This window comes from Chinchilla lanigera, unplaced genomic scaffold (genome assembly GCF_000276665.1).
Source record: "Chinchilla lanigera isolate Chin_1 unplaced genomic scaffold, ChiLan1.0 scaffold00021, whole genome shotgun sequence".
Lineage (NCBI taxonomy): Eukaryota > Metazoa > Chordata > Mammalia > Rodentia > Chinchillidae > Chinchilla > Chinchilla lanigera.
Window position 1 is genome coordinate 91,233 of NW_004955422.1, and position 18,369 is coordinate 109,601.

At 37.5% G+C, this 18,369-nt stretch overlaps 3 protein-coding genes across 3 annotated transcripts; 2 read left to right on the plus strand and 1 right to left on the minus strand.

Moving 5' to 3' along the window:
- Positions 1-1,227: 1,227 nt before the first annotated feature.
- On the plus strand, positions 1,228-2,145 carry LOC102028649 (olfactory receptor 4A47-like). Its single transcript, XM_005384927.1, has one exon. The coding sequence runs from the start codon at positions 1,228-1,230 to the stop codon at positions 2,143-2,145; it is 918 nt and encodes a 305-aa protein (XP_005384984.1).
- A 3,058-nt stretch (positions 2,146-5,203) lies between these two features.
- LOC102028983 (olfactory receptor 4A47-like) lies at positions 5,204-6,121 on the plus strand. The gene has a single exon (XM_005384928.1). It carries the CDS (start codon positions 5,204-5,206, stop codon positions 6,119-6,121), a length of 918 nt encoding a protein of 305 aa, XP_005384985.1.
- Positions 6,122-8,100: 1,979 nt separating this feature from the next.
- On the minus strand, positions 8,101-14,650 carry LOC102029305 (olfactory receptor 4A47-like). The gene is made up of 3 exons (XM_005384929.2): positions 13,751-14,650; positions 10,694-10,746; positions 8,101-8,152 (listed from the first exon to the last, which is right to left on the minus strand). The coding sequence occupies exons 1-3, from the start codon at positions 14,648-14,650 to the stop codon at positions 8,101-8,103; spliced, it is 1,005 nt and encodes a 334-aa protein (XP_005384986.2).
- Between the last annotated feature and the right edge of the window lie 3,719 nt (positions 14,651-18,369).

Here is an 18,369-nt window from a genome sequence, read left to right on the forward strand (position 1 = left end):
TTCCCCATGCTCATAAGGGAAATATACATTTATAATTGGGTAGGTATATGGTAACTTCATATTTGTTTCATAATAATGCCCTGTCATTTGTAGATTTCTACTTCTTATTGAATAGTAATTTGTGAAATTTCTCTAAGGGAACTGACATAATTGTAATTAACTTTTATAAATGACATCTTTTCCTTTTAAGAGATTTTATAATCTATTCAACAATTTCTTCACTATTATTGAACTCAAATTGTGAAATTTAGAAGTCCTATTAAAATAACAAACAAAGCTTGATATGTATACATCCTTATATACTAAGGCTTTCATTTCCATGCAATATATTGCAAAGAATGTAATTGTGATGAATGGTATGTATATTTATATTTAGAGAGAGACTGTCAAATTGTGTTCCAAAAATTGTAAACTTCAAAGTAGAGAAAACAATGTTTTAAAATTATACCATTCCCCTTTAGAGCTATATCACATTTAAAATCTAATCTCTATGAACTGACATTTATGTTTTCTTTTGTCATTTTCTCTTTACATATGAATGGCAGCATCCTATGTTTACTGGTCATGTGGATGTATCATTTCTTTCATTATCTGTTTATATTATCCATCCACTTTGCTATTGGTTTTCATTTTATTTATGAATTTCTTAACAGCCTTTGTAAATTTTAGATAGTAACATTTTACATTTCCTAAGATGTAATTCCATTCTCCAAATACTTGCGTCTATTTATTTAGGGTATGAATTACTAATTTTTAATAACAAATTGAAAATAGCAATGTGTCGGTTTGAGATGTTTATTATTAAATGAGAAAATTTTTCTATCACAGGAATGTAAAGTTGCCTCTCTTTTATCACCTTGAAGTAAATATATGTCTTTCTGTTTTTACATTAAAGCTAATAAATCCTTATTTTTGTATGTACAGTTAATTATATGTGCAAATATTTGTTTCCTAATAGAAAGCTGGCTGTGGCAGATGCATTTTTCTTTCGTACCCAGTTATTTCTACCTCTAATCACTTATTTCCAACACCATGCCTCCTCAAAATGACACCAGCTTCCATCACTTGAAATCTTATAACCTCTGACAAGACTGGAACATAATAAATGACAGTGCCTACAAATGAAATGAATAAACCTATGATCTTAAATTTCTAAACTCATGCTAACAATTCTCTTTGCAGATAATTTTATTCTGAGCAGAAACACAAGGACACACAGAAGGACGCATGGAACAAAGGAACAATGTGACCGAGTTTGTGCTCTTGGGGCTCACTCAGAGCCGCCAGGGTCAGAAAATACTATTCGCTGTGTTCTTGCTGATCTACCTGGTGACAATGGCAGGCAACCTTCTCATCGTCCTGACTGTGGTGCTCAGCCCAGCCTTGAATGCCCCAATGTTCATCTTTCTTGGCTACTTATCATTTATAGATGCCATTTATACCACTACAGTTACCCCCAAAATGGTTAAAGACTTACTGTATGAGAAGAGCACCATTTCCTTCAAAGCTTGCATGACTCAGCTTTTTGTCGGTCACTTATTTGGTGGCGTTGACATAATACTCCTGGTGGTCATGGCCTATGACCGCTATGTGGCCATCTGCAAACCCCTGCATTATCTGGCCATCATGAACCAACAGCGGTGTGCTCTGCTGCTGCTGCTCACCTGGGTGGGGGGGTTTCTGCATGCTGCTCCTCATGTTCTTTTTGTTTACAATCTTCCCTTCTGTGGCCCCAATGTCATCGATCACTTCATTTGTGACATGTACCCCTTAATAAAACTCGCCTGCATTGACACCCATGTTATTGGCCTCACAGTGGTGGCCAATGATGGTGTCATCTGTATGGTCATCTTTTCACTCTTGCTGGTCTCCTACAGTGTCATTCTGCGCTCCCTGAAGAACCTGAGTCAGGAAGGGAGGCACAAGGCCTTATCCACCTGTGGCTCCCACATCATGGTGGTCGTCCTCTTCTTTGTTCCTTGCATTTTTATTTATGTGAGACCTCCCTCTACCTTGCCCGTCGATAAATCCTTGACTTTGTTCTACACGGTTATCACCCCCATGTTGAACCCCCTCATCTATACTCTGAGAAATGCAGAGATGAAAAGTGCCATGAAGAAGCTCTGGTCTAGGAAACAAAAATGAGTTTGTTTCACTTATGTTCAAGGAAGAGTTGGTTCTTCCAGGAAAGTCATGCGTGATTCTTTCAGTGCGCTGAAATTTCCTTCAGATCTAATAACTGAACCATAGAAAACTTGTATGATGTGAAATCTTCTAACAAATCACATATATTTTTAAGACTATTCGAATTTGTTAGAAAATATATATTCTCTTTTTGTTGAAATATTTCAGTTGAGACTATCAACTTATGTGCCACAATTAATGCCATAAAGTAATTCTACTTAATGACAGATTTTTCCTGGTTGTTATAAAGCAAAAGGTCAGTCTTTTTCAGAATTATATGTGAAAAACAAACTACAAATAAAAATCCAAATAGGAGATAAATGACCAGAAGTGTGAGACAGATCATTATCAAGTAGGAGGGGGATCAAGACTTAGAGGGAGGGCCGGGGGAGGGCATGATGACAAAAATGAAGACATGTGCCGTACAGGCACTAACTCCACTCAAGGATTGTAAGCGCTATGTACTGCAAATGTGTAGCAGTAACGAGATCTAAAAAGCATAAAAAAGGAAATGCCAATGTTTGTTATACTTTGCAAGAATAAAATCATAGATAAATATACAGTTTATTCTTTTTTTCAGAACTTCAGAAAAGAATGGGGGATTGCATACATGTTTGAAATATCTATCTTATTATTTTGTATTGTAAGACTTTAAATATGTCATTTTGTAGTACTGCTTAGCATGTTATGCTTGAAGAGTAATAATTATTTTTCATAGAATCAGAAAGAAGTTGTAAATTTATACATGAGAAAAGAGTACGCATGGTGATATTAAAATGACTTGTTTTCTGTGAAATTTAGCATTTCTTTGCATTTGTTTTTCCAATAAGATACAGTGCAATAAAGATAGATTACTGTATTTCAAATTCACATAGATTGCATAATTGTAAATACTTGGGAAATGTGTTAGATATTCTGTCACTAATTCTAGTTGAGTTCCTTATGATCATATATAGAAGCCATAGGACTTAAATCCTTTGAGATACACAAGCGTGTGTGCCATGGTCCATGTGCTATGTAATTTAATGATTTCCTGAATACTTGCAGATACATAGGACAGCCCCACATCTGTTTTCTCTTTTCCAATTCCTGTTCCAATACACATCCTAATGATCGGGCTGTTTGAAACTGTGATACACAAACTTCATATGGGTGAAATAGGCTTTATCTGCATTTGAATCAAGTTTTCAATGACTTCTTCCAAAATAAGTTTGCCTCATCTCTGCTTGAGTTCAGATGTCAACTGAAAATTGTTAAGCTGTATATTACCAAATTTGCTTAGATTGTAGGGCATGAGTTTTGAATAATATTCCATTTATTAGAGCCTCTTAATTGTACAAAATGCTGGGATTCAACATGCTGTGTACAAATATGCATATAACACTCATATATTTGGACCGTAACTATCTCTGCTATTACCCTTCCTTTAACCCATGGCCATGATTTTTAATTAAAGGTTATAGATATTTTATTTCTGCTCACCCTGGATAGTTTCCATATGGAGATTTGACCTAAATTTGTCCAAAACTGCTATTTCCCCTGGAGAATATGTCTCTGGAAATCATATTCTAGATTGTTATTCTTCTTCTGGCATCTCTGGAGGTGCATACCCTGCCCTCACGCTGAGGACTGGGGTCCCAGTGAGTTTAATTAAGGAATACGTCACCCTTGAGCATGTAGCAAGTGAAAGATTCAACCATAAATGCTATGATTCCAACAACACACATTAAGTGTCCACAGACTACTGTCCTTCCATCAACGAGTGTTTGGCTAAAGGAGTATTCACTCGACTGTGTTCTTAGCCATCAAAACAATACACTCAAAACATGATGAAATCGGCAAAGGTTTGGTCAGTGGTAAACATTCCCAGGTGCAGCGATGGTGTGTATGGTATTTTGCTCTCTGTATTCTGAGAGACTGTATCGGTGTGTGAAGCTGTTGTCATTTAGGACCAGGAGAAATCACCAGTGCAGCCCCTGGACTGAAGCACTGTCTGCTTATGTGCAGGTAACTCAAGAGGGACACTCATGTGTCAGATTCTAATGGAGAGTTTAAATTTTGCAAGTGTAGTAGATTTATTCCAATAGATCTCATAATCTTTTCAAGCTTCTACAAGATTCTCATACTCTGTTGCACTATAGTGTCCATGGTAATTGCTAAACTATATATAAGTTGATTCCAATATTTATTTGAAAATTTATACAATTCAAACTGCAAGAAAATATTCTTTCATTTTAACTATCTTTAAAGCTTTGTCACATTTATAATGTGATGTTCATAAAATGATGTCTTTTTATTTGTGTTTGTTGATGAATTTAGCATTGTACCATATGCTTTTTGATCACTGACTGTACTTTTTAAGTTACTTGTTTATATTCCTTGTCTGCTTTGCTATTGCCTTGTATTTCTTAAATTAATTTCTTAAAGTTTGTTGGCTATTTCAGGTGCAATCTCTGCTTATCTTCTCTAAAGTGCAAATCTTTCATCCAAATTAATTTTGTGTAATCAGTTATGGCACTGTTTCTTACACTGTTAAATTATTTCAAAGTTGTCAAATATGCTAATTTGAGATTCATCTTATTAGTTGAAAAGGTTCTTCTAAACCCAAAGTAGAAAATCATCTCTATTTCATGACCTTGTGGTGTGTACAAAGTAAGTTTTCCTGTCATTTCACCTTAAATCTTTGCTATATTTTTATTTTTTATTTTGGAATTATCTATATGCAGGATATTATTAACAACCAGATGAAAAGTTAGTTCTGGGAGATTCATCTTTCTTTTAGGAAAAGTCCTTGTTCTGTATGTCTCTGATTACTTATCTCTGTTGCCTTGGCCTGTAAGATCATTGAAATTATGGATATGTTTCCAAATTGCATCATTATCTGGAATATAATAAATCATAATGGCTATTGATGGGATGAAAAATAAGTTTTCTTAAAATTTGATGAAGTCACTGCTAATAATACTATGTGCAGATAATTTTATTCTGAGCTGTGACACAAGGACACACAGAAGGACGCATGGAACACGGGAACAATGTGACCGAATTTGTGCTCTTGGGGCTCACTCAGAGCCCCCAGGGTCAGAAAATACTATTCGCTGTGTTCTTGATGATCTACCTGGTGACAATGGCAGGCAACCTTCTCATCGTCCTGACTGTGGTGCTCAGCCCAGCCTTGGATGCCCCAATGTACTTCTTTCTTGGTTATTTATCACTTATGGATGCTATTTATTCTAACACAGTTACCCCAAATATGATGATAGACTTACTCCATGTGAAGAAAACCATTTCCTTCAAAGCTTGTATGACACAACTGTTCTTAGAACACTTCTTTGGTGGTGCTGAGATTTTACTCCTGGTTGCCATGGCCTATGACCGCTACGTGGCCATCTGCAAGCCCCTGAATTATTCGACCATCATGAACCAACGAGTGTGTGTTCTGTTGTTGGTAGTGGCCTGGGTTGGGGGTTTTGTGCACGCTATACTGCACATCTTTTCTGTTCACAACCTTCCCTTCTGTGGCCCCAATGTCATTGACCACTTCATCTGTGACATGTACCCCTTGTTAAAACTCGCCTGCACTGACACCTATGTTATTGGCCTCACAGTGGTGGCCAATGATGGTGTCATCTGTGTGGTCATCTTTTCACTCTTGCTGGTCTCCTATGGGGTCATTCTGCGCTCCCTGAAGAACCTGAGTCAGGAAGGGAGGCTCAAGGCCTTATCCACCTGTGGCTCCCACATCACGGTGGTCGTCCTCTTCTTTGTTCCTTGCATTTTTCTGTATGTGAGGCCCCCCTCTACTTTGCCCATTGATAAATCCTTGGCTGTCTTTTACACTGTCATTACACCTTTGTTGAACCCCCTCATCTATACTCTGAGGAATGCTGAGATGAAAACTGCCATGAAGAAACTTTGGACTGGAAAAGGGAAATGAAAAACAGAGAATCATCATATGTGTTTCTTACTGAGAGCTTTTAGTTTGAAAGTAGTCACATCGGATTATTTCGTTAATAAAATTTCTCTCAAGTTTGATAACTGTACATAATGGAAAATATCTGATCCATAGAGTGTTAAGACTATAAGAATATTTTTGAAAAACTTTTTAGTGCAAAATGGTTCGTCAAGGTTACACTTGAATGTGCCACAATTAATATTGTACATTAAGGTTTCTTCATAATTCATATATAAGTAAATATATCCTTTTTCAAAATTAATAATACTCATCATAAATTGGAAATAATAAAATATGAAACAATATGTAAATACCTTTTTTCTATCACAGATTAAAAGTATTAATAGAGCCTATTCATATTTGAAATATATATATTTGTTTTGTGAGATACATTACATAATTTTATTCACACTGTTTAACTGTTTATGCTTAAAGAGGTAAATATATCTTTTTTAATATAATCACAAGGAGTTAAATGCACAAGAATGATGTTAATAACTAGGGGAGATGTGCAGGAACACAGCTAAATGTTACTCTTTCCAACTGGAAATCCTTTGAGTGTTTTGGGGGAAAAGCTTTGTTTGGTGTCACGTTTTCCTACAAATAAAGATGATCCCTTAGTTTTCTTCTCTAGTTTAGAGTACCTGGTAAAAGGGTCTAGGGTTTTAGCTCAGTGGCACAGCACCTGCCTGGCAAGCACAAGGTTGTGAGTTCAATTCCCGGTACTGGAAAAAAACAAACAAACAAAAAAGAGCACCTGATAATGACTCTGCTATTTTCCATTATGTTCTTCGTTATATCCTTAAGTGTTTATGTTCTCCTGAAAGGGACCAGGCTCTGCTTTTCATATATCAAGTTAACCTAATCTTTAATCCATACACTACAAATATGCAATACAGACCTGCAGAGTAGACAGTTAACAAAGATTTTGACAATAATGCTCTTTTCATTCTTATCTCATTATTTTTGAGTTATGTATATTTACATTTAATTATTTTAATTGCACATAGTACAGCATGATCATTCTCTACTATTATAGAATGTGTACTGATCAAATTAGTGTGGATAATGCTTCTATCTTTTGAGACCTTCAAAACTTTAACAAGTACATGGTATGCATAGCTATGGTAATCCGCATGATATTTTCGTATGAATATACAGTGGGCACTGATCAAATCATTGGAATTAATGATTTCAACTGCTTTTCATCATTTTATGTTTGGAAACTTTAAACCTATTAGTAAAAATGAAGATTTTTTTGGTAATAAAGTTGCCAAAATATATGGTTTTATTAGACTGTAACCTCCGTCATAAAATCTTTGTGACAAAGTCTCTGCGACTCAGACTTAAAGTTAAATATTGTCTGTGTCTAAAGTAGTAGAAAATATATGACCAGCAACCCTTCTTCTTGCTCTCCTGAAGAGTCTGGCATTATCAAAGTCGAAGGCCATGAGAAAATGAGTGTTTTTCATTGCTAAATCGTGCTATCTGAATAACTCTGTATCCTTATTGCTATTCTTTATAATGATTTCATAGAAACTGAGTACATATGTCATTTAAACTCTTTCCAAACATAAACATAGATTCACTGGATTGTGTCAAGTTTCTGTTTGTATGAGTGTGTACACAACTATGTCTTACATGTTTGGATATGCAACTGATTTTCAAATTTGCACAGTTACACAGAGTGATGAGGATAAAGGTAGAAACGGCACTGTGGAAGGCCCTGAACAGAGGAAAGCTGCTCACTTCATGGCACCTAGGAATCAGGTGCTGAAGGGAGGAGCCAGTGCAGGAGAGGCAGCTTCCAGGTCAGACCCCACTGTCCCAACATTGCATCCCCTGGATTGTGAAGCAGCCAGTAAATACTTCCAATCCATCCAGAGGAGTCTTGGTTTTAGGTCCAAGAGAGTTCTCATCTTCCTGGACTGCCCACAGACCATATTACTTGTCTCTTTTGTTTAAGCCTTTGCTGTATACTCATCATAGGAGATCAGGAGCCCGGCCAAACCCCTGATAGAAGTGTGGAGGAGAATCCAGATAGCAGGACATACCAGGAACATGGAATATCTTACAAGAAAGCTGCAAGCTAATAGCCCAAAAGAGAGCTCATCTGGGAGCAAGCAACAAGGCCACAGGAGTAGCGATGCCTAAATGCTGCAGAGGTCCTCTCTCACCAGCATGCACCCAGATGCTGCATGTCGGAGTGTAGAACTTAATTTTTTTTCTGCTAGATTTCAGTTCTGTTTTGGTCAGATTCATTTCATTCTTCCTATTCCTATCATTTGGAATGTGGCTGTTGGCTCTGGGCCACTGCATGCTAGAAGGACTTTATTTTCCTCTAGATGTTTCTTCAGGGATTTATAGATAACAGTTTGCCATGAGTCTCAGAAGAAATTTTGGATTTGGTCAGCAATGCTGAAATAACAAAGATGGACTAAATACACTTAATGAAATGAAATTTACCCTTGGGGACTCATGCAGTCCACAAAAACAAACAAAAAAACAAAAGAACCCTCATATGTTAAGATACAGGGCTTGGACAGAGTGGCTGATCCACTAGGTGTCACCTGGAAGAGTGTGCTAATGTGTTATTGTATTATTAATTTGTTACAATATTTGGGACATCAATCTAGTATGTCTCTATTTGTTTTCTTGAGAAATCACTTTGAAGATATCAATAAGTAATACAACAACCATTGTTAATTTCCTACAACTTTGTCTGTAACTCTGTTTTGTTTGTATTGTTCTTATGCTGTTTTGTAAATGGATGTCTGTTTGTTAATATGTTTTCCTTCTTTTATTTCTTAAAATAAAAAAAAATATTTGGGACAAATTCAAGTGAAGTAGTCTCTCCCAAACAGCTTTTATCCTATGAACAATACTGAGAATATAAAGATGTGTCTTCCAAGGAAATTTTTTTACAGTTCTCTGATTATCTGTGACCCAATGACTAATAAAGAGTATATTATTTAATCTCCATGTGTTTGTATAGTTTTTATGATTTCATTGGCTATGTATTTCTAATTTTATTTCTCTTTGATCCAATAATGTGCAAGGGATGGTATTTTAATTGCCACTTATTTAAACATGTTGATGGCCTAAGAAATAGTCTATTTGGAACAGGTTCCATGTACTTCTGAGAAGTGTTTATTCTATTCTTAAATGAAACACCTTTGGATATATGTTAAATACATTTATTCGATACTATGTTCCTTCTATAATATTTATTTGTTGACTTTTGTCTAGGTGATCTATTTATGAGATGGAGTGTGGTTGTCTGGTATTTATCTGTCCTTTTTAATAGCTTTTCTTTTATGAAAGGAGTTGCCCTGATATTTGGTTCATGTATATTAATTACTTTATTGTCTTGTCGCACTGCTCCCTTTTACTGGTGTGTACTGACCTTCATTGTCTCTTCTGATCAGCTTTGGCTTGAAATCTTTTCCAGGAAGTAGCATAGCAGCTTCTGCTTACTTTAACCTCAGTTCCATGGTATGTTACATCCTATACTTTCACTTGCGGTCTGTATGTTTCCTTTCTGACGAGTTTTGTCTCTTGCAAATAATCTTCGGATGGGGCTTGTTTTCTTAACCCAAACTCCCTGTGTGTTTTTTTATTGTGGAGTTAAGACCACTAACACAGCTATTATTTTAAGGTTTTTACTGAATCTTGCCACTGAAATATTTTTCCAGTGCTCGTTTCTTCACTTTTTCCTGTTTTCTTAGCTTTTCTCCAACTTAGATTTTTTTATTTTCCTTTGGGTTCTTTGGTAGTGGAACCCTCCCTTGCTCTGTCTAGGTGTTTCTAAAGTATTTTCTGCAATATGGGTTTTGTGGTTATCAATTTTTTAGAATATTTTGGCATGGGAAGTTTTTTATTTCTCCAGCACTTAGCATATAAAAGTGTTCATTCCCAATTGTTTTCTTTTTTGGCCTGAAAAATGTTACTCCAAGTCTTCTGGCTTTTGAGGTTTGTGGTGAGAAATTCTCCATTATTCTGATAGGTTTGTGTTTTAAGTTCCTTGCCCTTTTTCTCTAACAGATTTTTCTATTTTTTTATTTGTGCTTAATCTAGAATTTTGAATGTGATGTGTCATGGAACTCTTTTCTGGTCATGGCATGTGGGGTTTTATAAGCCTGAAACTTGAATTCTGTCCCAACATTTGGAAATTTTGCTAAAATTTTTGTGAATGATTTCCTTATACCTTTCGAGTCCTTTGGGAACTTTCCTTTCATACAACAGTTCTTTTTTTTCTTTCTTTGGCATCTATCTGCTGTTGAATCGAGCTTTCATGCTATCTTGTTCTTTTTAGGCTACTATTGAGTACAATAATTTTTGAGGGTGATTTATTCCCTCAAACTTTACTTCAAGATCTGATACTCAGATCTGATTTCCTCACATTGATTGTATCTTTTTTTCCCTTTGAGATGGGGTCTTGCTATCTAGTTCAAACTGGCCCTAAACTCAATATGTAGCCCAGGCTGGCCTCGAACCCATGGCGATCTTTCCTCCCTCAGCCTTCCAAGTGCCAGTATTACAAGTGTGCACCACCATGCCTGGCCACATTGGTTGTATCTTCTATCCGTATTTTCAATTAGATTTTTGTATCGTGGATTTCTGCTTGTTTCTTTTCATAATTTCTGGTCATTTATAACTTGGATAGTCTTGTTAGATTCAAGTCTACTTTTTGTATCCTACCTATTTAAGCTCACTAAATATTTTATTATTTAATATCTTTGTCTGTTTAGTTACATCCTCTTAAGCTCACTAGACATCTTATAGATATGCTTATTTTTTTCTTTGATCTGTTCAAACATCTTAACCATTTGGTTTATGAGTTCTTTGCCTGTAACTTCTTTATTCCAGTGCCTGTGAGATCAGCTTTCGGGGTGATAGATGTGTTGGGCTGCATCTTGTTACTATGTTTCCTCTAGTGCCTATTGTTTTTGTGAATTTAAAATAAAGCACTAGGGGCTGAGGATTTAGCTCAGAGGCACAGCGCCTGCCTGGCAAGCCCAAGGTCGTGAGTTCGATTCTTGGTACTGGAAGAGCAAAAACAAAACAAATAAAATAAAGCACTTGATAATTCTTACACTGCATCTCCCATATACAATCAACTTGCATATATATACCAAATGAAAAGTGAAAGGAAAAAGAAAAAAGACAACCAGAAAAACTCACAAAGACACAAAAATAAAGGCCCTTCTCCATAAGAACGACTGAACAGATTTCTGGTTCCCTCTACAGGCAGAGCCCTGTTATGTTTCAGCTGTGTCCAGTAGGCATCACAAGCTGGGTGTTTCTCCTGTCTGACACCTTCAGTCATTTCTTTCAAAGTTGGTCAGGCAGCATGGGATTGGTGAAGCACTTGAACCTCCACTCATCTCTGGGCTGGGGCTTCTTTGAGCCCTGTCCTCGTCCTCCCAGGGTAATGCTTGAAGCTGTTTGCATCTATTCTCTACACACTACCTCAGGTGAGACCCCACATGACTCTCACTGATCCAACTGTTTCTCTCTGACACTGCACATTCTTATCTCTCTGTCCACGCCTGTCATAGGCTCTCCAGCCCACAAATTCAGTGGTGTCTAGAGTTCAGAAGGAGAGGGCATTTCTGCCTGGACCTCGGGAGCATCCAGAAGTCAGGAGGAGGGAGCTCACTGGGCTTCTAGCTGAGCGGGCTTTAATGGACAGTAGAAAGGATCTTAAAGAACTTTGGACTTTGTGATATGGAAGACAGAGGTTGGGACAGAGCAGGAGCAGGAGCAGAGCTTGGGGTAATAGTGTGGGGGTGATGTTGGCCCCACCCTGTGAGCCTCCTTTTTTTCTTCTCTACCCCCAGGTCACACCTGTCAAAGTCACTGCATGCCCATCCCTGCTTCCCTCTTCAAGTGCTGCTGATAGTGCTAGCATCCAGTGGGCTTCTCCAGCACGCTGCCTTCCGGTATTAGGGCATTTTATTCTTCCTCTTCCTGAGTCCCTGCATATCCAGGCGAGCATCCTCCAATGTCTCCAGTGCACTGTTAGCTCTACTCTGCTCTGACGGTGTATCAGTCAGGGTTTACTAGAGAAGCAGATAAAACACAAGATATACAAATGTACAAGAAATTACAAGTTTGGCTTACAATGGTCAGCCACAGAGTTGAATGGAGAAGCCTGCAGAAGATGTCTGCACGCTGGAGATTGAAGAGCCCAGTCCAAGGCCTGGAGCTCACTGCAGTGTCCGTGCAAGTCCGTATCAGGAGACTGGTGGGTCTGCAACAGAACACTGAAGAATCCATGATGAAGATCAGAGAGCCTACACCAGAAGGCTGAAGAGTCCCAGGCAGAAGCCAAACAGTCTGCACCGGAAGCCAGGAGATGACCAAGCTGGAGGGGAAGACTGGAGCTCCTCCGAAGAACCACCAGCCTGTCTTTTCTCAATTCCCTTTTTTTATGCAGCCTACTTGCTGCCCCCGACCCCCGGGGGGGGGGGGACGGTTGTCTTCTACAACCACACCCTCTGCATGCCTTCCTCTTTCACAGGCTCAGGATGAATACAAAATAAGCACCCTGGCTCCCTGCTGAGTCACATAGTTAACCTTTTAAACTTCTCAAATTGACACAATAAACAACATCCCAAAAAGGTAAAGACATGTCCTTTTTACCCCAAGATGCAAAACTGCTGAGTCACTTAGCCAAACCTCTAGACTTCCCAAGTTAATACAATGTATCAACCATAATAGCCCAGCATGGTGGTGCAGGCCTGTAATCCCAGCACTCAGGAGGCTGAGGCAGGAGGATCATTGCAAGTTTGAGGCCAGCCTGGACTACAAAGTGAGCTGAAGGCCAGCCTGAACTGCACTGTGAGACTCTGTCTCAAAAAGACCAAAACAAAAAAAAAACACCAAAAACATAACAGATGGCTTTCCTCCATATCATCTTTTTATGAAAATATGACACAATGTTAGTCTACCTGAGATGCTCATAGGCTTTCTATTTGGTAAAATAAGGAATGTTTAGGTATGTTTCTGTGTATCACCTTGGTCATTTAGTCTCTCCCTTTATACTTGCCTCTCTATGATTAATATTAAAATGAAGCATTCTTTCTATTCAGTCATAACACGCTAAATAATATGAACAAATTAATACATTTAAAGCATCTTAGCAAAACTATATAGTTCAAATTTGAATGTGCTATACATATTAATATTTTTCTGAGCTTGTGGAGAAAAGAAGGAACCATACATTTATATATTATTTCTTATTTTATTATTTCAATATCTGTCGTGACAATTGGGAATTCTGAAAAAAAGAATAGCTTTATGTAAGAAACAAGGAAATTTCTCATTAAATAAAGAATTATAATATTAATTATGACACATAAATCTATAGACTCAACAGCAACATTTTACACTAAAAGTCATACATTTCCCTTAAAAATGCTCGTTGTAAAATGTATGTTGATCATTGAAAGAATCCACATAATAAATATTTTCCATTGTGCACAGATATTAAACCTGAAGGAAAATTAAATATAATAAAATAATCATTTGTGGCTTCCCCTAAAGAACCAACCATTCATGGAACATAAATAATACATTTCCCTGCTATTTGTGTTGTTTCCTAATCCAGAGCTTTTTCATGGCATTTTTCATGTCTGCATTTCTTAGAGTATAGATGAGGGGGTTCAACATAGGAGTGATAGCCGTGTTAAACACAGTCAAGGATTTATCAATGGGCAAGGTAGAGGGAGGTCTCACATACCCAAAAATGCAAGGAACAAAGAAGAGGACGACCACCGTGATGTGGGAGCCACAGGTGGATAAGGCCTTGTGCCTCCCTTCCTGACTCAGGTTCTTCAGGGAGCACAGAATGACCCCGTAGGAGATTAGTAAGAGTGAAAAGATGACCACACACATGGCACCATCATTGGCCAACACTGTGAGGCCAATAATGTAGGTGTCAGTGCAGGCGAGTTTTAATAAGGGGTACATGTCACAGATGAAGTGGTCAATGATATTGGGGCCACAGAAAGGAAGGTTGTAAACAAAAAGAATGTGAGACAGAGCATGCACAAAACCTCCAGCCCAGGCCAATACCAACAGCTGAACACAGAGCCGCTGGTTCATGATGGTCAAATAATGCAAGGGTTTGCAGATGGCTACATAGCGGTCATAGGCCATGATGACCAGGAGCAAAATCTCAGCACCACCAAAGAAGTGTTCAAAAAAAAGCTGCATCATACAAGCTTCAAACGAAATGGTTTTCCTTTCATGGAGTAAGTCTATCATCATATTTGGGATAACTGTGTTAGAATAAACAGCATCCATAAATGATAAGTAGCCAAGAAAGAAGAACATCGGGGCATCCAAGGCTGGGCTGAGCACCACAGTTAGGACGATGAGCAGGTTGCCTGCCATCGTTACCAGGTAGATCAGCAAGAACACAGCGAATAGTATTTTCCGACCCTGGAGGCTCTGAGTGAGCCCCAAGAGCACAAACTCGGTCACATTGTTCCTTTGTTCCATCCGTCCTTTGGTGTGTGTTCTTCTGTCACTGCTCAGGACAAAGTTATCTGCACATAGAATTATTAGCCATGACCTCATTAAATTTTAGGAGAATTTCTTTATTTTATAAATAGGCAATATGATTTATTATGTTCTGGAACTATCTAAGATTGTAACAACATAAGACTGACAAAAGCATGGTGCTCAACCTAGGGATTTTGTAGAGAGTTAGGGTCTGAAAAAAGAAACTAGAAACTTGGAACAAGGACTGATTAAGAAAAAATGACTCTACCCCGACTGATTTCTTATCTGCAAGCTTATAATACTGCACACATGCATAGTACCATAAAATGAACCCACATTAAAAACTTTATGTAAAACAAGTTACTTATATACACTTCAACTGATAAGGAGAAATGGCTCTGCACCTGAGACAGAAGAATATCATCAACTAATGATAAAACTCTCAACCACATTTGCAATATCAACAGTTTGTAAGACTGTAGATAATGTTTCCTTAAATAGCAGAAATAGTTAAGGGTTGTTTATGTTCATGACACTGGTATGCTGCTACTGTTCTATTTTTTTGTTTATTTGTTTCTCATTTATTACTCTTTTTAAAATAAAAAAATATAGTTAAGGAAAGAACTTAAAATCAAATGGCATAAAAAGAGTTAGTACCTAAAGTATGAAAAAGCCTCTTAAGAAGTTAGTAATTGGGGCTGGGGGTTTAGCTCAGCGGCAAAAGCGCCTGCCTGGCATGCGCAAGGTCGTGAGTTCGGTTCCAGGTACCGGAGAAAAACCAAAAAAAAAGAAGTTAGTAATTAAAAGACAAGCCAATAGCAAATTGAGAAAATAACGCAAACAAGGAACTAAAGGAAAAGTGTACCCAAAATGACCATAAATATAGGATAGGATGCTCAAGTTCACCTGTAAACAGGAAAAGCAAAATGAAAAAAAACAGATATTTCACATATGTCATAATTTAAAACTGATGAATTTAAAAGTGTTAGTAAAAATGACCAGAATCCTAACTTCCACTGAGACTTTATAATTTTTTGGAACATAATTTTTTTTATCTCTTTTGGAAGTAAAATTACATATACTTTTTATCACAACTGTTTCACTCTTGGGAATCTATTGCATAGCTATTAAAGCCCTAGAGCCGGGGATGTAGCTCAGTGGCATGGGGCCTGCCTGGCAAGCACAAGGCCCTGGGTTTGATTCCTGGTACAAAAATAAAAAACAGATATTAAAGCCCTAATACACAAGGACATATGTGCAGCAGGTTTTGTGGCATTATTTATAATGCCCTTAGACCAAAACATAAAAATAAATTTAAGGTGGAAGCTAACAGAGAAATTGTTGAATGGAATACAAAAATCTATGAAATTGCAAATAAATATTTAAAAGAACTAATTACAGTAATATCAGTACTTGGGCCAGGGATTTAGCTCAGTGGCATAAGCGCCTGCCTGGCAAGCACAAGGTCCTGAGCCCGATTCCCAGTACCAAAAAAAAAAAAAAAAAAAAAAAAAAAAAATAATATCAGTACTCTATTCTGAGAACTTCCACAAGTTACTGTAAAATAATAAATAATCACAAAACTACATACAACATGATATTATCAGAAAAAAAATTTTAAAACCTATATGTATCCACTCATATGTGGTCAGATAAGCATGGAGAATATGGAAGGATATGTGTTTTGCTGTGACCATGGATGACATTACTGGTATTTATGCAGGGAGAAGCCAGGGGGTTTTATGCAAAAGACTGAAATGACAGGAGAGGAGGATGAGAGAGGAGAGAAGAAAAAAGAATAGAAAAGGCATGGAAGAGGAGGAGGGGAGTGGGAGGGAGGGAAGGAGAGCAAAAAGGAGGGAAGGGAAAGAGAAGAGAGAGGGGAAGGGAGAGGGAGGGGTGAAAGAGGGGAGAGGAGGGGTGTAAAAGCAAAAGGCGGGGGAAAAAGAGGGACTGGGAGCAGAGCAGTAACAGGCAATGGAGAAGAAGATTTAACAGACAAAGAAAACATCACCATAGGAAGGATCAGCATTCACTAGCCCCATTTCCTGTTAAAGTGATCCTAGTAATGCCAGTCGCTTTCTGAGTCTCTGTTAATTACTTCACTCTGACTTTATAAATTCTGCCCCGGTTCCTTTCATAAACATGGATCATCTGTCTTCCTAGCTCTATCCCATGTCTACGCTCATGCTGTAGATTTCATCCTCTTTATAACTCTTAAGAACACAGCTCCTCCAATTTTCCCTTCCATTTCCTATGCCAACAATTTTCCTCCTTCGCACACACCATTCTGTCAGCACATGTATGTAGTATTTCTCCATGTTAAAATGGTCTATCCTTTGACTCTACACTGCCTTCAAGCAATCATTCCCACTCAGTTGCATAATATCCTTCTATTTATTAAGTCCTTAGTCAACTGGCGTCTTCTGCTGTGATCCAATGTTAGGATTCACTAAAAGAACAGCTTGCTCACTTAAATACTAAACTAGGTTCTCTAAAGCCATGCATTCAACTTCTACACTTGCTGCACCACTTAATTTTTAACAATCTAAATAATTCTTAGACGGTAAGTCTGTTGATTCTATCTAGAGATTAACAAACACTTGCACACCAAAGATCTCTCAAATAGTTACACATTAAATTAGTTTGTAAGAATACTGATGCTACAGAAAGTAAACTTATCAAGATATACTTATGTGCATATCCAACATAAAGCCTGCTTCCAAGTCTTACAGAAAAATACTCCTCCAGGGATTTTTATAATATCAAAATATCCAAGAAAAGTATTAAAGTTTGGAGCTAAGGTAAATATATTTTAGCTATCACAAAAGACCTCCTGATGTAATTCATTATCAGAACCACATAGAGCTGTTATGTTTATGAATTTTTATGTCACCAAAGTACTGTACTTTCATAATGTAAAGCCTAGTTCAGAATCTTACAAAGAAATACTCCTTCTGAGTTACCTGCATAAAGGGGCAGTCATTCTCTCCAAGTTGTAGATTTTGGTGCTTTCTCCTTGGTCCTGAATGATCACAGCATCATGCACCCATAGCATCTCTAGGAATACAAGAGACAAAATCATACATGCACCACCCCTGCACCTTGAGATGTTTCCGTTCCATTTTTTCCCATGCTTTCAGAAAGGTGGCTTCATCAAACTTTCCAAAAAATGTTATTCTTATTTTTTTTCAATTTTTAAAATCAATACCAAGAATGCCCTATAATATCAAGAAATATGAATCTTGATTATAAACAACGAAATCCCAAATCGATGCCATTGGCAAAATTTGACCTAACAATAAACAAAGTTTAACACAGCATTTTTAGGGTTAATAACCCTGAAATTGGGGGGGGGAATCATGAATTGTTAAGATGCATATTTGCAATTTATGTTTTATTCACTGACACTGAAATAATGAAAGGGCCTTTAAAATATTATGACTCTCAGTCAGGTATACTGGCCTGGCTACAGAGAACAGGCTTACATTTAATGTTGACTGAAGGGCAGGGGAAGATTTAGTCCCTATCCTACCACGCTTTGCAACTGTCATTACAATTCCTAAGAAAACAGTCACATGAGTACCAGTGTAGACAGGCTCTCTGAGGCAAGGTCAAAGCTCTGTGGACACTTTATCTGTATTGGAACCACAACACATGTTGTTGAATCATTCAGTCACTGCATCTCAAAGGCTGAGTTTCCTTAATTAAACTCT